We start from the raw sequence: 18,098 nt of genomic DNA on the forward strand, positions 1-18,098 counted from the left end.
CGCTGCCTTACTGCATGCCTTTGCCACCTTGCGCTGGATGGTGAATTCCAGCAGGCGATGATTGCTGTCTCCCAGGTGGTCAAGCACCCGCAGCCCCCTCACCAGGTCATCACCCGTGGCCAGCACTAGGTCCAACAAGGCGTCCCCCCTGGTGTGGGGGACAGTGGGGGGACCCCTGGTGGGGAATGTGGGGCAGCGGCAGGGCTACCAGGCAGCTGCAGGGTTCCGGTGGCTGCAGCAGGGGTGGGGAGGGAGTGAGGCTGGGGCGGGCACGTGGAGCCAGTGGGGCTTGGGACTGAGCTGCAAGTGGCTCGTTCAGGGGGCACAGCTCCTGCTGCTACACACACCCCAGGTGGCACGGGGTCATGTGCCCTCAGATCTGTGTGGGGCGGTGTGAGCTCCTGCTTGCTGTGAGCTGGGGCCAGGGTTGTGCCAGGCTCTACCAGGTGAGGGGAGGTGCAGGGGTTGGGCCGGCTGCACTTGGGGTGGGTGGTGGCAGCCCTGGGAGAGGGGCTGGTGGGGGAGGACAGGCCACCCCAAAATTCACTTTAGCCCCTGCTCCCAGCTCTGCTGCCCACCCCAAGTGCAGCCTGGCTCAAGCCCCCGACTTGGAAGAGCCTGGCACAGCCCTGGCCCAAGCCCCTGCAGTGGCTGCCTGCCCTTGCCCTGCATGCAAATCCGGGGCACACTCCTCCCGTGCCTCCTGGAGTGCATGCAGTGCACGAGCTGCCACCCCCTCCAGGTGCCCCCTCCCCCAGACAAACCATTCACCACAGCTCTTTCCCTTGCCCTGCCCTGGCTGTGCAGGTCGGGGCCTTGATCTGCTCCCCCCACAGTCCTTTCCCCTCCCCACACCCCTTCCTCCACAAAACTTACCTGCTGGGGGGACATGCACAGATGTGTGCACACTCAGCCCCCCCAAAATAATTTTTCTCCCTCCGCCTGTGGATACTTCCCTGACATGCTCGCACCGTTAACTTTTCAGGTTTTGAACTTCTTCAGTGAAAAAGTACTTGACAAGGGCAGAGCCTTTTCTGTTGGGGCACATGTCCTTTTTAATAACTATTTAAGACATTTTTACAAGTTTCCCAATTAGGCCTCTTGACTTTTAAATCTCTTTTCTCTGTACCTGTGGGATTGTGACCTCTCATCTGTCTTGTTGCCCTTTCCCAGCTTACTTCAGCCCAACAGATGGTGCCAAACTCTTGAGCACAGACCAACACAGTGAAATCAGAGTCTACTCCTCTTCAGATTGGACCAAACCACAGCACCTGATCCCACATCCACATCGGCAGTTCCAGCACCTCACACCAATCAAGGTAAGGTAAGCAAGTGGAACCTGAGAAGGCATTTTCCTAGCGTGCTTCTAGTATCAGGTGCAAAAAAAATGCAATGGTATAATTTCTGTCCAAGAGGGCACTGCATTGTAGTTGCTTACAGTGTTCTTCTGGAATTGTTTACCCACCGTCTCTTTGCTTTGTGTTTAGGCAACATGGCATCCTCGTTATGACCTCATTGTGGCAGGTCGTTACCCAGACCCCAAGTTCCCCAGCTACACTGTGGATGAACTGCGAACTGTTGATATATTTGATGGAAACACTGGGGAGATGGTGTGCCAGCTCCATGACCCCAATGCATCTGGCATTATTTCAGTGAGTAGGACACTGAAGCTGAAAGGGCCACTATGCTAGCAAGATAAAAGGAGCAGGAGATTAAGCTGGGAATCATCTCCTCCATTACTGCAGGTGCTCCTCCAGGCAGAGGCTTGATGGCAACGTGTGGTGGGAGAAACAGTCTGAACTAGCCACATGGGAGAACAGTTCAGGAAGTGTTTGTCATGACTTACAGTGGCACAGAACATCTACCATAGGAGCAGTCTCCTAAGAGAGAGTCCTGGTCAAGGGTTCATGCAAGAGATGCCTTAGATCAGTGGTTTTCAAACTGTGTTTTGTAGAACAGTGGGGTTCTGTGGTTGGTCTTCAGGGGTTCCGCAGAGAGATTGGGAGTAATGGCAGAGCGGTTCAGGAGGCAATGTGCTGCCATTGCCTGTCCAGGCTGCCCGACTGCATCAGTCTTTAGAACAGGGGTTCCTTGGCAGAAGAAGGGCTATGAAAGCGTTCTGAGACTTTAGCAAATTTTAAAACCACTGCCTTAGCTGCTACCTCTGTGCCTGAGATCTGGCCCTTTCCTGGCCACGTGCATTGGAGCCACTGTGAATTACCCTGTCAGGGGTGGGGAGAAGCAGAGTGGGAGTATGGTTACAAGTCATCTACACAACTTACAGCTCTTGCATCAGGTTTTGATGACCTGATCCTCCAGCTTCTCCCACTGAGTGGAAGGACATGCCAATCTTGTCAGCACACTCAGCTCCCAAGCATAGGGTCTTACCTCTTCTGTCTCTGTAGAGAAGCTGAGCAGAGAGGAGAGAGTATGGGCCAGATTTGCCTCACCTTTACTGCAGTTTTACACGATTACTGCATAAGCATCAATATTGTTACTCCTGATTTATGCCAGCATGATGGGTGGATCTGGCCTACTGACTGAGGCCTGTTGGCCAAACCACTGCCCCAGGCAGATGAGGTGTAAACACGTGAACCTAAATGGCTGAGCTGTGCAGAGTGGATTCACGCTTAGCCAGGGTCCTTTCTGCAGGTTTTGTAGGGAATGGGGTTGTTTGATGTTGTTAGAGAAACAGTGACACTCTTACAGTTTGTCATTTTGTTTCTATCTGCAGCTTAATAAGTTTAACCCTATGGGAGACACACTGGCCTCTGGCATGGGTAAGTGATGTGGCAGGGGAGGGTCTCTGGCTTCTCTTTCTCCTTACAGGGACACTTGGGATAGTGGGTTCTGGTCCCAAAGAGGGCAAACTGGATTCTCCAAATAGGGATATGCTAGGAGGGAAGGGCCCCAGGAAGCTAAAAAGAGCTCTGCCATTAACATTTGCAGTGGCTTAATTCATTCGTTTATGAAACTGGTAAAGACCCACCTCAGTATTCCTTACTCCTGCCTTCCTGAGGGTTAATCAGTTGCTACCAAATTGCTTTGCAAACATCTGCTGAAGTGGGAATTGTGGGCAGGGGATGCATCGCCAGGGCACTGCAGAGCTTGCAGCAGTAAGCAGCTTTCCTGCACATCCCCAGTCTGCTGTGCAGTGCCAGGTCCCACCCGCCAGGCTACAGAGGCCCCGGGGGAAGGCAGCAGGGCAGGAGCCTGAGGCCACAGCAGGCAGCCCTTGTCCCGTGCACAGATCTGGGGGGCATGGGTCTCCATTGCCCCCGAGTGCATGCAGCAGCAGGGAGCCAGCCCCCCTCCACACATTAGATTGAAAGGTCCCCCAGCTTGGCCTGCTTGGGCATCTCTAGGGCCTGGGAAAGCTGGTCCTACTATGGTGTGTTTCTCACTCATGGCAGAATCTTTGGTAAAACAGCTCTTTCTGTGGAGAGGCTTGGAACTAGGCAATTGTTTACATCTCCTAACTTTTAGGTACTGCCCCAAGATTTCCCATGGCTAGGTATGTGAGACTTACAATGGGGCTCTGTGAAGGGAAGATCAGGAATGAAGAGATACCATCTTTGGTGACTGGGAAGCATCCAAAAAAGATGCTTCTTGTTTATGTTGTGTAGTATCTTGCCAAATATTTAACTGGCATAGATGGTGACTTCCCCCAAGAGGACCTAAAGCCCCATCAGTATTTCTGAGGGTACACGTTGACTTTTTTTTTCTCAATAGGTTTTAATATTTTGATCTGGAGTCGGGAGGAAATGGTGGCCAAGAAGCAGGAACACCTCTTAAAAGCCATGACAGAGCAGGGGATTGGAGGCAGGAGCTCCTCCAAACGTGGGGGGCAGAGACAACCAAATCAAGGAAAAAGCAAACTCAAAGCCAAGCTGCTTGCTCAGGAACTGGAAGAGACTAAAACAAAGGGCAAAAAAACCAAATCACAGGGCAGAAAGCAGAAGAAGGATCTAGAGGATTAATCAGATAAAGCTGTTACTGACACAGTGAGCAAGAGTGCCCTGCAGGTACTAGCCTTCTGCTATGTCCTTTCTCCCTGAGTGTTATGTTGCTTCACTTATTCTCTCATTCCCCCTTGAAGGGATGGTGTCACTGCCCAGCTTCTCCTGTAGAGGGCATGACACACACACTTTTATCACTTCTATCAAGCATTGTAGGAGCCAGAACATCATGCTGTATGCTAGCATTCATTGCAGGAACCAGAAAAGAGCATTCTTGTACTTATGCTTGAGGCCTGCTCTTTACCAGGCTTGCAGGATGTGAGGCCAATGTGGAACGGCCAAGGCTGAGATGTGGCCCTGCTAATGCTGTAGTTCATGTTTTCAGAGTTTTAGTTGCTTTGTTCATTCCAGTTCTTCCACATGTGGGGCTAAATGTTCCCAAAGCAGAACCTGAGGATTCTCTTCCCACATCCTTTCTCCTAGTCCCACATCTCAGGGCTGCTGTCAACCTGAAAGATTTTAAGGTTTAAAGTTTGTGTTTACAAAGCTGCCAAGGGGCAGTGTGCGCCCCCAAAGACTGCTGGCCCTGGCTTGGGCCCTACTGGAATTTGTTGTTCATAATATTGAAGAATTAATAAACGTTTTGTACCATACAGAGCTTCTTCTAAGGGAGGAGAAGGGGCGGTTGTTTTTTCTTGAGCCTATACCAGCAGAGGTGTGGTAGGTATTTACATAGATGGTCCTTCTACGAAGGTTTCTTGTAAAAGAACATAGAAGACTTTCAGTCTTGAATATGTTAGGTACTGGGAGCCAAAACCAGTGTTAATTTTGTGCAGATCTTATTTAGGATCACTTTATGGGTGTGCTGGTTAATAAGGGTCCTGACCCATCCTTCCCTTTCTGCCCCACACCCAGTCCCCCATCACCTCCCTGCTGCCTCTCCCACCCAATCTTCATGCTTTGAAAAGGAGTCCATTGCAATAGACTCCACAAATGTCTGACTATGAAGAGATAACAGGCCTGTGAATGAACACAAAGGAAAAGAAGCATCAGAAGCTGAGTCCCAAATTGATTTTAATGCACAAGAGGAGGGGTAGAAATAACAATAGAATTACAGAAACTCATTCACAAATCTTAATCACTAGAAACCTCTCTTTCATTTGTGCAAAATCTTTTGGATTAAAAAAAAATAGGCTTGGCTGCCTCTAATGCACTTCCTTTTACCTCTCTTCCTCATGCCTGTTCCTGTGAGCAGCTGCTTGTTCTTTGTCACTGTCTTGACTGGCAGGTGACCTATGTTTACATCCCTAGTAAACATAATAAGGGGAGAAATAGGTGAGGGAGTTGCTGAGAGCAGCAGACAGCTTCTGCTGAGAGAGTTCCCATGCTGGCAGCAGCCTATTATGCTGAGGGAAAAAGCCCCATGATCCACAGTAGGGGAAGAAAAGGAAGCGCCTGTAATCAGAGTACTGGCCTCTGTCGCCAAGAAGGGAAGAGAACTGGACCAGAAAGGGAACTAAAACTGGGAAGTGAATGTGCAGCATCACCATGTGAAGAGCTAGTGCCTCTGGTGCCTGCTGCAGCCTCTCATCTTTTGCCAGAAACCACAAAATAGGAAGTGGCAGGCAAGGTGACGAGGGCTTAGTATAATATTCCCAGCGCCCATCGCAGCATTCAAAGATGCTTGCTGCTTTCACCAAAGTGGCAGAGGTATGCTCACTCTTTAGCAACCCTTCTGAAAGAAGATCCAAACCCTGGCACATGAACAACAGCCTCAGCAATGGGGAAAAAACTGGTGGAGGTGGTGTCCGTTCTGATTTTGGAAACAGACTTTTCTGCTACATGGCCTTAGAGTGCTGCGTAATACTTTCCCCCTGCAATGCACATTCTTTGGTCCTATAGCCAACCTCTGCCCACAGTGTGGTACAGGGAGTATTGCCAGTTCCTCCTAAAGAGGCTGTAGCTATACATACCAGAGGAATCTAGAGCAGTCAGCTCAAAGGCTGTAGCTTTAAAAAGGGCTTGATAATTTCATAACCACAAGCAATTGTAGCTCCGCAGGACAGCATTATGAAGGTAATCAAAGCTCCTGGCCCAGGGAACAGGCAGGGCACTTTCTCCTTTGTGTAACATTGCACAACAGGGCTGGGTGTGTGACAGCTTGGAAAGATCACAAATTGGGCATCACAGGTTAATTCACCTGGCAAAGCCTTTGTCAAGTTTGGACATGTCCAGCCTACCCTGGCAATGAACTTTGGACCCAATGTCAGGTTTACAGGCCTGCCCTGACTTAAGGCTGGTTTTTCACTCTTGATATAGAATAAGGGAGGGGGAAAGTGACCAGATGCTAGCACCAATCAAGTAGCAAAGACAGGAATGATTTAATCAAGTATTCCTAATTTGCCTGTGATCTCCAGCAGCTCAGAGTGCCTAGAGAGCAGGTGAGGATTCAGTCCCTAACCAGCTGGGGCTCTGGCCCAGGCCCAGCCTTTCCATTGTCTTGAGCCACTAGGCTGATTACAATATACACAAAAATTGACAAAAGAACAAGGCAGTTCCTGGCTGAGCAGGAGATCACAGCTTTTTGGAGAGATCCGGCTCCTTTGCTGCAGTCTGGGTGAGTGGTAAAGTTTACAATCATTAGAAGGAAAAAGTCTTCCTGAGACGCAATGCCCTGGCTGGCCAAACTGGATAGAAGGGGAGTCCTTGAGTGGTGGTACTGAATTGGAATTCGGGATTCCATATAGCACACCACGTTCAGGAGAGGATATTTTATTTCTTTGAAGTCACCCCACTTGTGGCACTTCACCTTCTGCAAACATGTTTAGTTTTAGGAGCAGCCAGGTTCTGTCAAAGTCTTGTCAAAGCCCAGCTTCAGTCTGGGGAGCAATGGTCAGAGCTGAAGAATACTCAATCACTGAAGGACATCCACTCATCCTTGGGAACAGCACTGCTCTCTCCTGCTGCATGAGGAGAGGTTGGAGTGACTGTCATGCCTGCTCTTCTCCCTCATTGGAAACATGCCGGTAGCCAGGAGGCTGCGACTGCATGCGGAAGAGGACAGTCAACAAGAGGATGATCAGGAGGAAGAGGATGGATCCACAGACAGCTAGAGCCACAATCAGTTCTGCAAGGAGAAAGCAAGAAGTCAGCACAGCAGCACACAAGCTCTCATTTTTCTACTATTCCACAGACCATACAGCACTCACTTGTGTCCTGAACATTGCTTGCTATCTGGCATTCCTGCTCCCAGTCTTGGGGAATGACTGGGTCTGTGAGTCGCAGAAAATCCCCCAGGGGGCAGCGCTGTGGACAGCCAGGCAGCATCAGAGGGAAAGGCTCCTTCCCACTTTCATTCCGGAAAAACATCTCTACAGAAAAGTTGCTGTGAACAGAACAGATATACAAGTGGTACCTTCCCTTGGCTGGAACTATCCCTGCCATGACCATCAAGTGCCCACCTCTTTCCATCATCTGTTTTGCACTCTATAAAGGTAACTACTTTTTACTCACTGTTCTGGTAAAGTTGTACCCAGATACTTGGCAGGGTTGGGTTCCTAACCCCCCTACAAAGGTGAAGGTTTGTGAAGTAACTGAGGGTATACACAGCTGTAGCAAATAGCTACACAGGACTGCTAAGCCACTCCAGCTGTTTGCTGTGGCTTTTATTTTAAAAGGCACCATTTCTCTGATCAGCCATGTGGGACAACTGATCAGCTCCAGTTTATAAGAGAAGTGCCACCATCCGAAATAAAAGTGGCAGCAAAGAGCTGGGTGGGTGTACTGTGTACTGGTATTTCCCATCTCTTTTTCTCTTCCCTATTTGGGGGCAAGGCAGCGGGTGCCACCATGAAGTTGGAGTCTAGCCTACATGTTTAACCTTTGGGATGAAGCTGATGCCCTTTTGGTAGCCCTCACCCATCCTCCTCCTCGTACAGCTCAAATATATGACATGAGGCATATGGTGCTTGAACCCTGTTGTAGACATCCAGAGCCATCTGCAGTGCCACGAGTGTGGTGTCATGCTGAGGAAGAAACAGAACACATGAATCATCCCTCACAAATAGGAAAGGACACCTGGGATGACATCCATAAAGGGGGAGCCTCAAAAGGGACCACAGGCTGTGCTGAGCATGGGGGACCTAACTCAGAACCATATCAGAGAAGGAAAAGCCTGTGCATTCCCATGCTCTGATGACTCAGAGAAAGGGGAGAGGAGCAATGATGCTAATCAGGTGACTCTGGTACAGAAGACTGTACCAGGAAAAAGGAAGAATGAGATGCAGCTGTACATACCAGCCTACCCTACTCCCCCGGGGTCAGCCTTTAGGGACCACTTTGATTGCAACTCTGGAAGAGACACTGGACATTCCAGCTCATCAGGTGGCAGGAGGGAGATAAGTGTCTGAATCCATCACCTGCTGAGATGCCACACTGGAAAAGCCCCCACCCAACTACCAAGGCTGGGGAGTAGTAACCCCCAAGCCCATCTTTCTGTCTGTGGCTCAGCTGTGTTGAGGGAGGTATATAGAAGGGCCACTTTCTAGTAGTCTACAGCAGACCCAGCAACAGGCAGAGCTATGTCTCTTGGATATGGTAGACAGAGACTACATGGAAAGACAGGAAGGTTCAACACCACAATCAAGGCTCAAACCTACAGCAGATGGGAAGAATGGACAAGGGCAGCTCCCACATTCTGACTTACCGCTGAGTAGGCAAGCAGTTTCAGGTGCCGAGGTGCAGAGGTATTTGTTGCTAAAGTCAAGTTTTTCCTAATCTGAGCCAGCAGCACCCCTGAGGAACAAGAATGGCTGATCAGACCCTAAAGCTAGATTGGGCAGCAGGAGAGTCCTACCCTGCCCCACCTCCTTCCCATCTTGTCCACTCACCGCCTTGCAGACGAGCTTTCTCCACTCGATCCTGGATCCCAAACAGGTATTCAAAGCCAAAGTCTTTTAGTTGTTTCAGCTGAACCATAACCTCTGATGTCACCCATGGTGGTAGCGTCATCTTATGTGCTTGCTAGAAAGTAATGGGATAGTAATGGGAATGGTCACTGTTTTTGGAGAAGCATAGGGACTGATAGTGATACTAAAAACCAGGGACTGTGTTTCTGTATAAACACAGCTGGTGTATAGAGTGAGCCCAAGAGACATCTATTTTATGTGGGGCTGATTCTGACTTCTCAAGACTACACAGAGCCAGAAATAAAAATACAAAGTACAAGAACATGAAAGAATCAGACAAAGCTACTACAGGCAGGGAAGATCAGGGCCACTAGCAGAGTGCTAGTGCTTAGTGGCAGTCACTGCATCCAGGAGAGGGGCCTAATAACTTCCATGGTAAGAACATGGGGAGCAGGGAGACACAGAAAGAGTCTGCTTTGTACACAGCCAGCATACTTGGATAGATGGATGAACTGCAGCAGAAGGTAAATAGGTCAACAACTCTCCTGTGTCACATTTCTAGAGCATGTGCCAATATAATGCAAGAGAAACTATGCGGAGTACTTTTGGATCTATTCACCACTGCTTAGATCAGGTACCTGTCAGCAGCCTGGGAAGTAAATTTGCTTCTGCATTCATTTACTAAGCAGTCAGGAAATTCTGGTTTTGGAGCTTTTTGTTGGTTTGAGCTAGTGGTGGGGGGAGGGGCAGGGGAATCTCCTGCCTCAGCTTTGAAAAAAGACAGTATTACTCAGCAAAGTCTTTCCCTTATAGTGTTGCTTGTGAGAGTTAGAAAGAAGTGGAGCTCTAAGTAACTAAGGAAAATACCTAGTCTCCAGTACAGTCCTGTTGTACCAATGTATGGAGGAGCTTTCCTTCAGGGTGCCCCCATTTCTTTATTTGCCAAGGAGATGCTCTTTGAATTCTAGATCCTTTACATCCAAAGAAAGTTTAAGCAGGTTGTTAACAAGGAGGACTTTTGCAAAAGAACAGAGCTCCAAGCCACTAGTGTTTCTGCCATTGGAATTTATTTGTTAGTAACTGTAGTTTCATCAACATTCCTTCATGACAGCAGGACTCATGCCAATAAGGAGGTCTGAAACAATCAAGGAATGGCAAAAGCTACTACTACACTACTATGTGCTTTGCCCAAAAGGACAAACAAGATGACAGAAACCAGAGGCTTAAGAATGCAACAAACAATCCAGACGGAATCTTTGAGTCTAGAAGGGGCAAACCTTCGCTGTTAATAAATAATGGTGAAACTCAGACTATTCAGTTAAATTAATTGATGAGCTGACTAAGGGAGGTTTAGCGCAGACTCCTTAGAAACATGTTATTTTGTAGTATTTAGATACTCGGGTAATTTGATGGTCTGGGTCTTGCCAAAACCTAGAGCTGTTCTGCTTTGTGTTTGTTTATGCGTAGGCAAACCCTGAAGGTTTTGACCAAACTGTAGTGATCAAACAAGGATCCTATCTATGTTGTGGAGGTGCTAGTCATGATTCCTGAGTTAGGGAAGCTGAATTTTGCACTCAAAACAAACAAAACAATTCTGCTGTGTGAAGCAGGAGGATCTCCTTCCCAGGATCAGAGCTCTCCATCGTTATCAGTACTCAAACTTGCAGTTTAAATAAGAAAGTGTGTCTTTAAATGGATTTATTTCAAACACTGCAAAGCAATGGTTCCTAGTGTTTTTACACCTGATACATGCCTCAAAAAATGCTCGCTCTAAGCTGTCACTGTTTTTTTTTACTGTAAAAAAAGAGCAATTCTGTTACAGAAAGCTCAGAAAGACCACAAGTCAGAATGTTTTGGACACTATGGATTCACATTGGAAATCGGAGTTTATCTTGTGAATCATTTGTGTGTGTTTGCACACTTAACATTCTTAAAAAGATCTCACAGCACCTCAGGGTGCTGCAACATCCTGGTTGAGACTCTCAGGTATATACAGACTTAAATTTAGGCAAAATGTGATCTCAGTTTAATCTAATCTAGTTTGTTTGCTTGTTGTTTACAAGATTAAACTAAACACAGTTTCTGTACAGATGCTTGCACCAGTTTTTAATAGGGCTGTCAATTGTGGTTAATGCACATGATTAATGTGTTAATCGTTCATGTTTTAGTTGCGCACGTGGTTTTGGAGCCTACATCCAGGCTCCCCTCTGCTGCCACCACTGCCTCTTTCAAAATGGCTGCCATCAGTATTGAGACCACAGGTTGCCTTTGATAAAGATGGCCAAGATACCCTAAATTCTACTCTGTAATCATACCATAAAGGTAGAAAGTACAAAACATCTAATACATATTTTAAAAATCAGTTTAAATCTCATCTCAGAGAAAATACACACAGAATGCAGAAATTTTATTTGTACTTTATTGCCTGGAGACACACTACAAGCTAGAGTGTTAAAGTTATTTGCTGTTTTAAATGTACATTGCCTCAGCTTTACAAATTTGTCTTTCTTTTCATTTTAATACTAACTCTAAATCTTGTGGGTTTAAAATGTTTATTTTGGGATACAGTACATGGCTAACATGTTTGTTTGGTTTTGTATTTAACCCTTTATTATTGGTATGTGCTTTCAACCTTAACTCCCATCTTAACATGATTTTTGTATTCAAAAGATAACAGTGCACTCTTTTTTAAGGCCTTCCTGAGTGAGAGGGTCTCAAAACATTTTACAAACAATGATGACTTAAACCTGATAGCTCCTGCAATCTGGGGGAAGAGTTAATCCTTAACAGGTGGGAAAGTTCAGGCATAGGACAGGAAGTGAATGGCCCAAAGTAGCAGAGAGAGGGGCAGACACAAGAATATTACATGGGAGCTTTTAATGATTTGAGCAGGGAACCAAAAAAAAAAGCCAGGATGGATTTTAGACTTTAACTCAAGTTTGCCCACAGTGAAGTAACCATTTGGGACTGCAGTAACTTCTGTTAGAGATGTTTATTTCTTATGGCCCCAGTGCAGCCTCTGAACCATGCAGCAAGAGGCTGTGTTTCTGATGTGCACCTGGAGATGGAGGGGTTATTGAGAAAGCAACAGATTATATCTAATTATGAGGGGAGAAAGAGAAGATTTCTGTACAATACAAATTTGTTTCCAACCAAATCCAGTTTTTCCAGTCTAGTGAATCCCTAATCACATTCAATTTAGCCAAAGATATTGGGTCCCTCCCTCTGCGGGGTGGTGCTCAGATGAACTCACCTCACAAAAAAGTGTGTCATATACACTCCAGACAGACTCGAGGGTTACATCCTGGATTCCTGTCTCATTTGCCACCATCTTCAGGAACCGCTGCAAGGAGAGAGAAGAGACTGGGACCTTCCTCTCGCCCACCACACAGTGCACACTCTAATCTGCAAAGCAGAACTTTCCTACCCCTCCCTCTTGTCTCTGGTTATGTAAAGCTGGCTTCTTCCCTGCCACAGGTTTCTGGAAACCTTTGTTTTACACAGGACTCTCACTTACCAAATTCTGCCTGGTTTTATTCATGTACTCTGCTGACTGCCGGGTTTCATTCTGCAGCTGCTCATACCGTGGGCAGGGGGACAATGGGAACTTCAGCAGCTGGACAGAGCCAAAAGAAAAAGAAAGAAGAGCTTGGTGGTTGGAACATTTGAGTACAGAATCCTCCTAACAGACATTAACAACTGTACCACACCCCAACCCTCTATGTCTGCCAGGAGAAGGCATCTCCTTTCCACTGAGATGCTGTATTTAATGTGCTGAATGAGCAGAGACCCTGAATTCTTCCTTGGCCCAGGAGCAGGAAAGGCAGGTCAGGGAGTGATGGGAGGGAAGCTCTGGACTGAGTGAACATGAACACTGAAGAGAAAGGCTCTTGGATGGAGGAGAACCTAGTGTCTGTGCTGACAGTATTTTCCCTTGACATGACTCACCCTTTCCCCAGAGTCAGGCACTGTGTGTACAGGGATTGGCTGCCAGGAAATGTTCGGGTTGAACACTTGCAGTCCTTCTGGGGGGTAGAGGCCCGCCAGGTTGGCTTCTGCGCTCATCAGGGTCCGGTCATAATCTGTGCTACGAATGAAGATCTACCAGGGTAGAGACGATACATTTTGCTCATATCAATACTATACCATGGAAAAGGGAATGCAGAGCAAAAAAAGAAAAAGAAAAAAAAAATGCATGCAAGCGTGCCAAGGCCATTACAGATGGAACACTTCCCAGGGTAGGGGAGAAGGAATTTGGTGTGTAATACAGGACAGTGTGGGACACAGCATGGAGATGAGAGACAGATGGGAGGGAAGGAGGAACTCAGGTGAGAAGTAGGAGTTAGAAGCAAGCAGGCAGAAGAAGCAGAAATGTATTTGGTGACAAGTACACAAAGTAAATGTAGCATTTACAGCACAGGACTGGAGGGTGGATTCCTTGGCTCAGTTTAGCTCTGAAACTGATTCACTGAGAAATTTGTGCAAGAATTTGTGCCTCAGCACAATCATGGCAGTAATGATACACTTAACAGTACAGACAGAAAAAGGTGCTGAAATTTCATTCATTCAAGCAGGGGTATCAAACATCCAACCTCGCAGGTGCATCATCTGGTTCACAGAGCTTCTGATGGACTGGATGATCCACCTCTACACAACTCCAGAACCCAGAGGTTAATGCTGCTGCCATTCCCTTCCCCCACCTTACCCATCACTCTATTTGGGACTCAGACACCTTTGGTGACAAAGATTGATGGAAGGGAATAGAGGGGAGGGGAGGTAAGCAGCAGGGATGTTACCCCTTGGGTGCCAGAGCCACACTGATACAGCAGCTCTAACAAGTGTGGGGACTAAATCCATCACCACTGCTTATGGGTCATCCAGCTCACAAGAAGCCCTATGGTCTAGATCTGGCCAAACGAGCTTCACATTCCTGTATCAAAACTTTTTCAGCTCCTAGGATGGAAAGAGCATAGAACATTCATTACTTCAGAGCTTGGAAGGGGAAGCTTGGCCCTCATAGGAGAGAAGGGCAAATGCAGTTTCAAGAAGAATTAAGGTTTTGAGAGTTTAGTACCTTACCACTGCCTACCAGAGACACTGGGGTAGGAGTGGGGGAAGAAGTGCATGGAGCAGGTCTGAGGGACAGATAGGCCTGGCCCAGAGAGAGGGCTGAGATCAGGTATGACATCAGGTAGTCAGGGCATTAGAGAAGAAATAGATAAAGCAAGAGGAGTCAGGGGTGAAGCCAAAGGTCAGGAGCTTTGGTGATGGTGACTGAAAATGGGCAGTTGCAGAGCAACTGTGCTGTGAAAGGGGAAACATTGTTGCTTTACTTCACAGAGCATCAAACTGTATCTGGCAAACTGTTACTTTTTAGCAAGATTTAGTCAGTTTTTAGACTGACTATTTCTATCCACTTTAGGTGAACTGTGCCATGACTCAGCAAAGCTGCAGCAAAACCCTTCTCCATTAGGAAAGATGAAGGAATGCCTAGGTAAACCCTGAAGGAGCAGCAGGAATTAGCAGACTAGAGCAATGTAACAAACCACTAAATCCTTAAACAAACATGTCTGTTTCAGTACCCTTTTACAGGGATCTGGCCTGTAGCTATGTCAGATGACCAGTGCTCACATGACAGCAATCCAGAGATGGTGCTTCCTAAAAGAGAAGGCAAGGCAGAGAAGAGAACTAAAGTCTGGAGAAGGTTGTTCTTTGCATTAACCAGGAAGCAAACAGAAAAGTTTTAGAGGAGAGAGATTTAGGAAGGGACCATACAGTCTGGAAAAGAGGGTTGGAATATGTATTTTTATGCTGCCATGGTACATAGTTTTTACAAGGCCCCATATTAGAATAATGACACTTCACAACAGCTGTTTCCAAATTGGGTGAAAACTCCTCTGTTGGTAATATTAAACTTACAGAGAAGGAAAAGGAAAAAGCAAGTAACTGGTTTGGAGCATGGATGCAAATAGAGAGGTTTGGTTAGTAATGACAGCAATTGCATGCTACTTTTCCAAGAAGCACTATCTTAAGTTGGTTTCCTGGTCAGGCTGCTCCATGGAATGATCAACCATGATTTTAAATTGTCTTTTTTAATATCAGGGTTCAGGACTTTGGGAAACAGTACCAAATATTATCTTCCAACTTTGACTCCTGGGCCCATTTCACAGCATTTTTAACCCTCTTACAGTGGTATTGCTTCTAATTAACCCTTGGCTGAATTTATCCTAGTATCTGTAAGACAAAGAGTTTTAAGCTCATTATATTTTTTCCTCCTCAGTCCTGTTGGCCCTTTAAGCTGGGATGTTTGCAATGAGGCATGAAAGGCTAAGGGCAAGTAGATCTCCCTAGCTCAATTCAGAAATTGACAGTGGAAACAAATCAGAGAACAGGCATATTCTACTTTCTTGATGTAACCCAGCTTGACAAGATCCATTATATCCCAAGGACTTTACTTCAATGGGCAACTTAGGTTTCTGACATGTGCTAACAACATTTGCGTAGGTCAGATGTTCTACAGATGACAGATCCAGCTACTGGAAGGTCTTGCATGAATAGGCACTCTACTGCACAGGCATGGCAGGTGGGCTGGGGACAGAGAACAAAGAACAGTTTCTCCAGCTACAAGCTATATTACAGTTTTTCTTTTTCTCCCTTCCGAGTTCACTTCCTTTGGAGCTTGACACCCAGGACTTCCCAGTTAAGTCCTTCTCTGACATCCCAATTCTCCTTAAGGAAAAGGATTGGAAGGACCAATGCATAGGCTAACTTGGTTAAACTGTCTCTGGTAGCTCTGTAGGAAAGGGAAATAAAATCTATTCCAGCAGATGCTTTGTTTGACACTGACCTCCTGCCGTTGGTATGAGGCATTCAGGAACCCATGGTAGCGGCTCCGCAGGGCCTGGCCCAGCTCCCACTGCTGCTGCATCCCCATCTGCCAGCAGGCCCAGAGTGAGTCATCAGGGAGCCCGGGCTGCCCCGGCCCAAGCCCCCTGCCCCCAATCTCCCAACCTCCCTGCCCCCCAACCCCCCCCGCCTCCCTGCCGTAGTCCTCCCGGCCCCGTGCCCGCCCCCAGCAGGCACCTGGGTGAGCTGCCCGAAGCCCTGCGGCCAGGCGGCCTCGCGGTGCGGGTCGCGGGGATAGGCCTTCACCGGGGAGCGGTCGCCGTGCCGGTACACCTGCAACACAGCAGCGCCCGGGCCCGCGGGAGTCAGCGCCGCCGCCACCCGCCCGGCCTCGCGCCACCCGCCCCGGCCCGGCCCTCACCAGGGTCACGAAGCGGAGGCTCCGGGCCTGGGCAAGCAGCGGCGGCTCCGGAACCAGCGCCAGCCCCAGCAGCACCAGCAGCGGCGCGGAGGCCGCCCAGCCCCGCCGCCTCCCGGCCGCCATGGCGCTGCCCAGCTGGCCCGCAGCTCTCGCGGAACTCGGGCGGTGCCGGCCGCGGGGCCTGGCCGGACGGACATTTCGCAACACGCGGAAAGGGGGGCGCGAGCTCCTGCTAGGAACGGAAGCTGCAGGAAGGGAGGGAATGAGGGCTGTGGGGACTGTGAACGGCTGCGCACCGGAAATGGAGGTGAGAAGGGCGACGTCTGGAGAAGGGTGTCCCGGCTCGCGAGCTGTCAATCAGAACCGTGGCCCCCGCCCCCCGCAGGGCCGGCTCTCAAAGCGAGGGCTCCTTGCCAATAGCAGCGCGAGAAATGGGGTTGAGGTCCCGCCCTCTCACCCTGCTTCAAGAGCTGTATTGGACCCGGTTCCCCAGTGCAGTCTGTCCTCGCCCCGCCACGCCCCGCCACGCCCTGCCCTGCCTGGCCGCTGGAGGGCGGGTCCACTGTCATTGCCACACCTATCTCCGCCTTTTTCCTTCGGTTCTTGTGGAGCACCTCCTCGAAAGGGCGGGCACCCGACAGCGATACAAGCCATTTATTGTTGGCCTTCAGTGTTGTCTCTGCAGTAGGCCGCTCTCTTCAGCAGGGCCTCTATTAACCCTCCTTTCTCTGGGTGCAGCTCGTTGGGGAAACTGAGGTACACAGCATTATTACAACAAACGCTGTTAAGAACGGAAATTTTACAATAAAAACCATCTGTCACAAATGGCTGTGGTCTTTTTTTGGGGGAAAGAGGAGCAGGTTTGTTTAAGACTAAACATTTCCTAGTGTACTAAGAAAAGTCACTACTGACATTTTTAAGCAGTTCTGATACATCAGCATTTGACTTGGTATAGCTCCTGTTTCACAGCAGACTGGTTTTGGGGAGAAAAACTGCCGTACAGAGCATATGTGCAGATATTTTCTGGTTGAGCACAGAAGTGTGGATGTTGTTTGTAATGATAATTGTAATACTTTAGTTGCTGTCTTACCTATAGGCTTCAACTAAATCTGGCCTATTGTGTCAGGGGCTTTATATGTTATTAAAGGTGATTTATAAAGGGAAAGCATTATGATTATCACCTTTTTGTGTCTCATAAAGAAGTCCATGTATCTATGGCCTTATATACCATATATAAGAAGGCCAAATATATGTGGCCTTATATACATACACACACCACCGATTTTGATTTTGAGATACATAATTCTATCTGCTTTCTCATCTTGTGAAATTATGAGGCAGTTGGCTAGTTATCTCAGGTGCCTGCACATGGATGCACAGAGCCCAGGAAACAAGCAGGAAGAATGGGAAGTCCTTGCACAGTCACAGAACTATGATGTGATTGGAATAACAGTGACGTCATGGGATAGTTTACATGACTGGAGCACTGTCGTGGATGGGTATAAACTGTTCAGGAAGGGCAGGCAGGGGACAAAAGGAGGAAGAGGAGTTGTACTTTATGTAAAAGAGCTGGATGAGTGTTTAGAGCTCCAGTATAAAACTGGAGATAGGTCTGTTGAAAGTCTCTGGGATAGGTCAGAGGGGAGAGTGACAAGGGTGATGTCATAGTTGATATCTGCTATAGACCACCAGGCCAGAAGGATGAGGTGGGTGAGGCATTCTTCAAACAGCTAGTGGAAGTTTCCTGATCACAGGCCCTGGTTCTCATGGGTGGCTTCAGTCACCCTGACATCCGCTGGGAGAGCAGTGCACAGGCGATCCAGGAAGCTATTGAAGAGTGTTGGGGACAACTTCCTGGTGCAAGTGTTGGAGAAGCACACTAGAGGCCAAGCTATTCTTCACCTGCTGCTCACAAATGGGGAAGAATTGGTGGGGAATGTAGTAGTGGATAGCGACTTGGGCAGC

General features: G+C 48.0%; 2 protein-coding genes across 3 annotated transcripts in view; one reads left to right on the forward strand and one right to left on the reverse strand.

Annotated features, from left to right (window-relative positions):
- Nucleotides 1-4,612, forward strand: part of DDB2 (damage specific DNA binding protein 2) — a 21,202-nt gene extending 16,590 nt beyond the window's left edge. For both annotated transcript variants that reach the window (XM_019551241.1, XM_019551239.1), the window contains exons 8-11: nt 1,174-1,319; nt 1,488-1,652; nt 2,735-2,780; nt 3,733-4,612. In XM_019551241.1, the coding sequence (XP_019406786.1) occupies nt 1,174-1,319; nt 1,488-1,652; nt 2,735-2,780; nt 3,733-3,980 (605 nt within the window). In that variant the 3' untranslated portion in view covers nt 3,981-4,612. The remainder of the gene's footprint in view (nt 1-1,173; nt 1,320-1,487; nt 1,653-2,734; nt 2,781-3,732) is intronic.
- A 405-nt stretch (nt 4,613-5,017) lies between these two features.
- ACP2 (acid phosphatase 2, lysosomal) lies at nt 5,018-16,271 on the reverse strand. Its single transcript, XM_019551247.1, has 11 exons — nt 16,134-16,271; nt 15,950-16,045; nt 15,714-15,800; nt 12,815-12,967; nt 12,384-12,482; nt 12,120-12,209; nt 8,849-8,981; nt 8,665-8,753; nt 7,878-7,984; nt 7,169-7,344; nt 5,018-7,086 (listed from the first exon to the last, which is right to left on the reverse strand). Exons 1-11 carry the CDS (start codon nt 16,254-16,256, stop codon nt 6,950-6,952), a joined length of 1,290 nt encoding a protein of 429 aa, XP_019406792.1. The 5' UTR covers nt 16,257-16,271; the 3' UTR covers nt 5,018-6,949.
- Nucleotides 16,272-18,098: the final 1,827 nt, after the last annotated feature.

The sequence above is a fragment of the Crocodylus porosus genome, unplaced genomic scaffold, assembly GCF_001723895.1.
Source record: "Crocodylus porosus isolate Cpor-Errol unplaced genomic scaffold, CroPor_comp1, whole genome shotgun sequence".
Taxonomy (NCBI): domain Eukaryota; kingdom Metazoa; phylum Chordata; order Crocodylia; family Crocodylidae; genus Crocodylus; species Crocodylus porosus.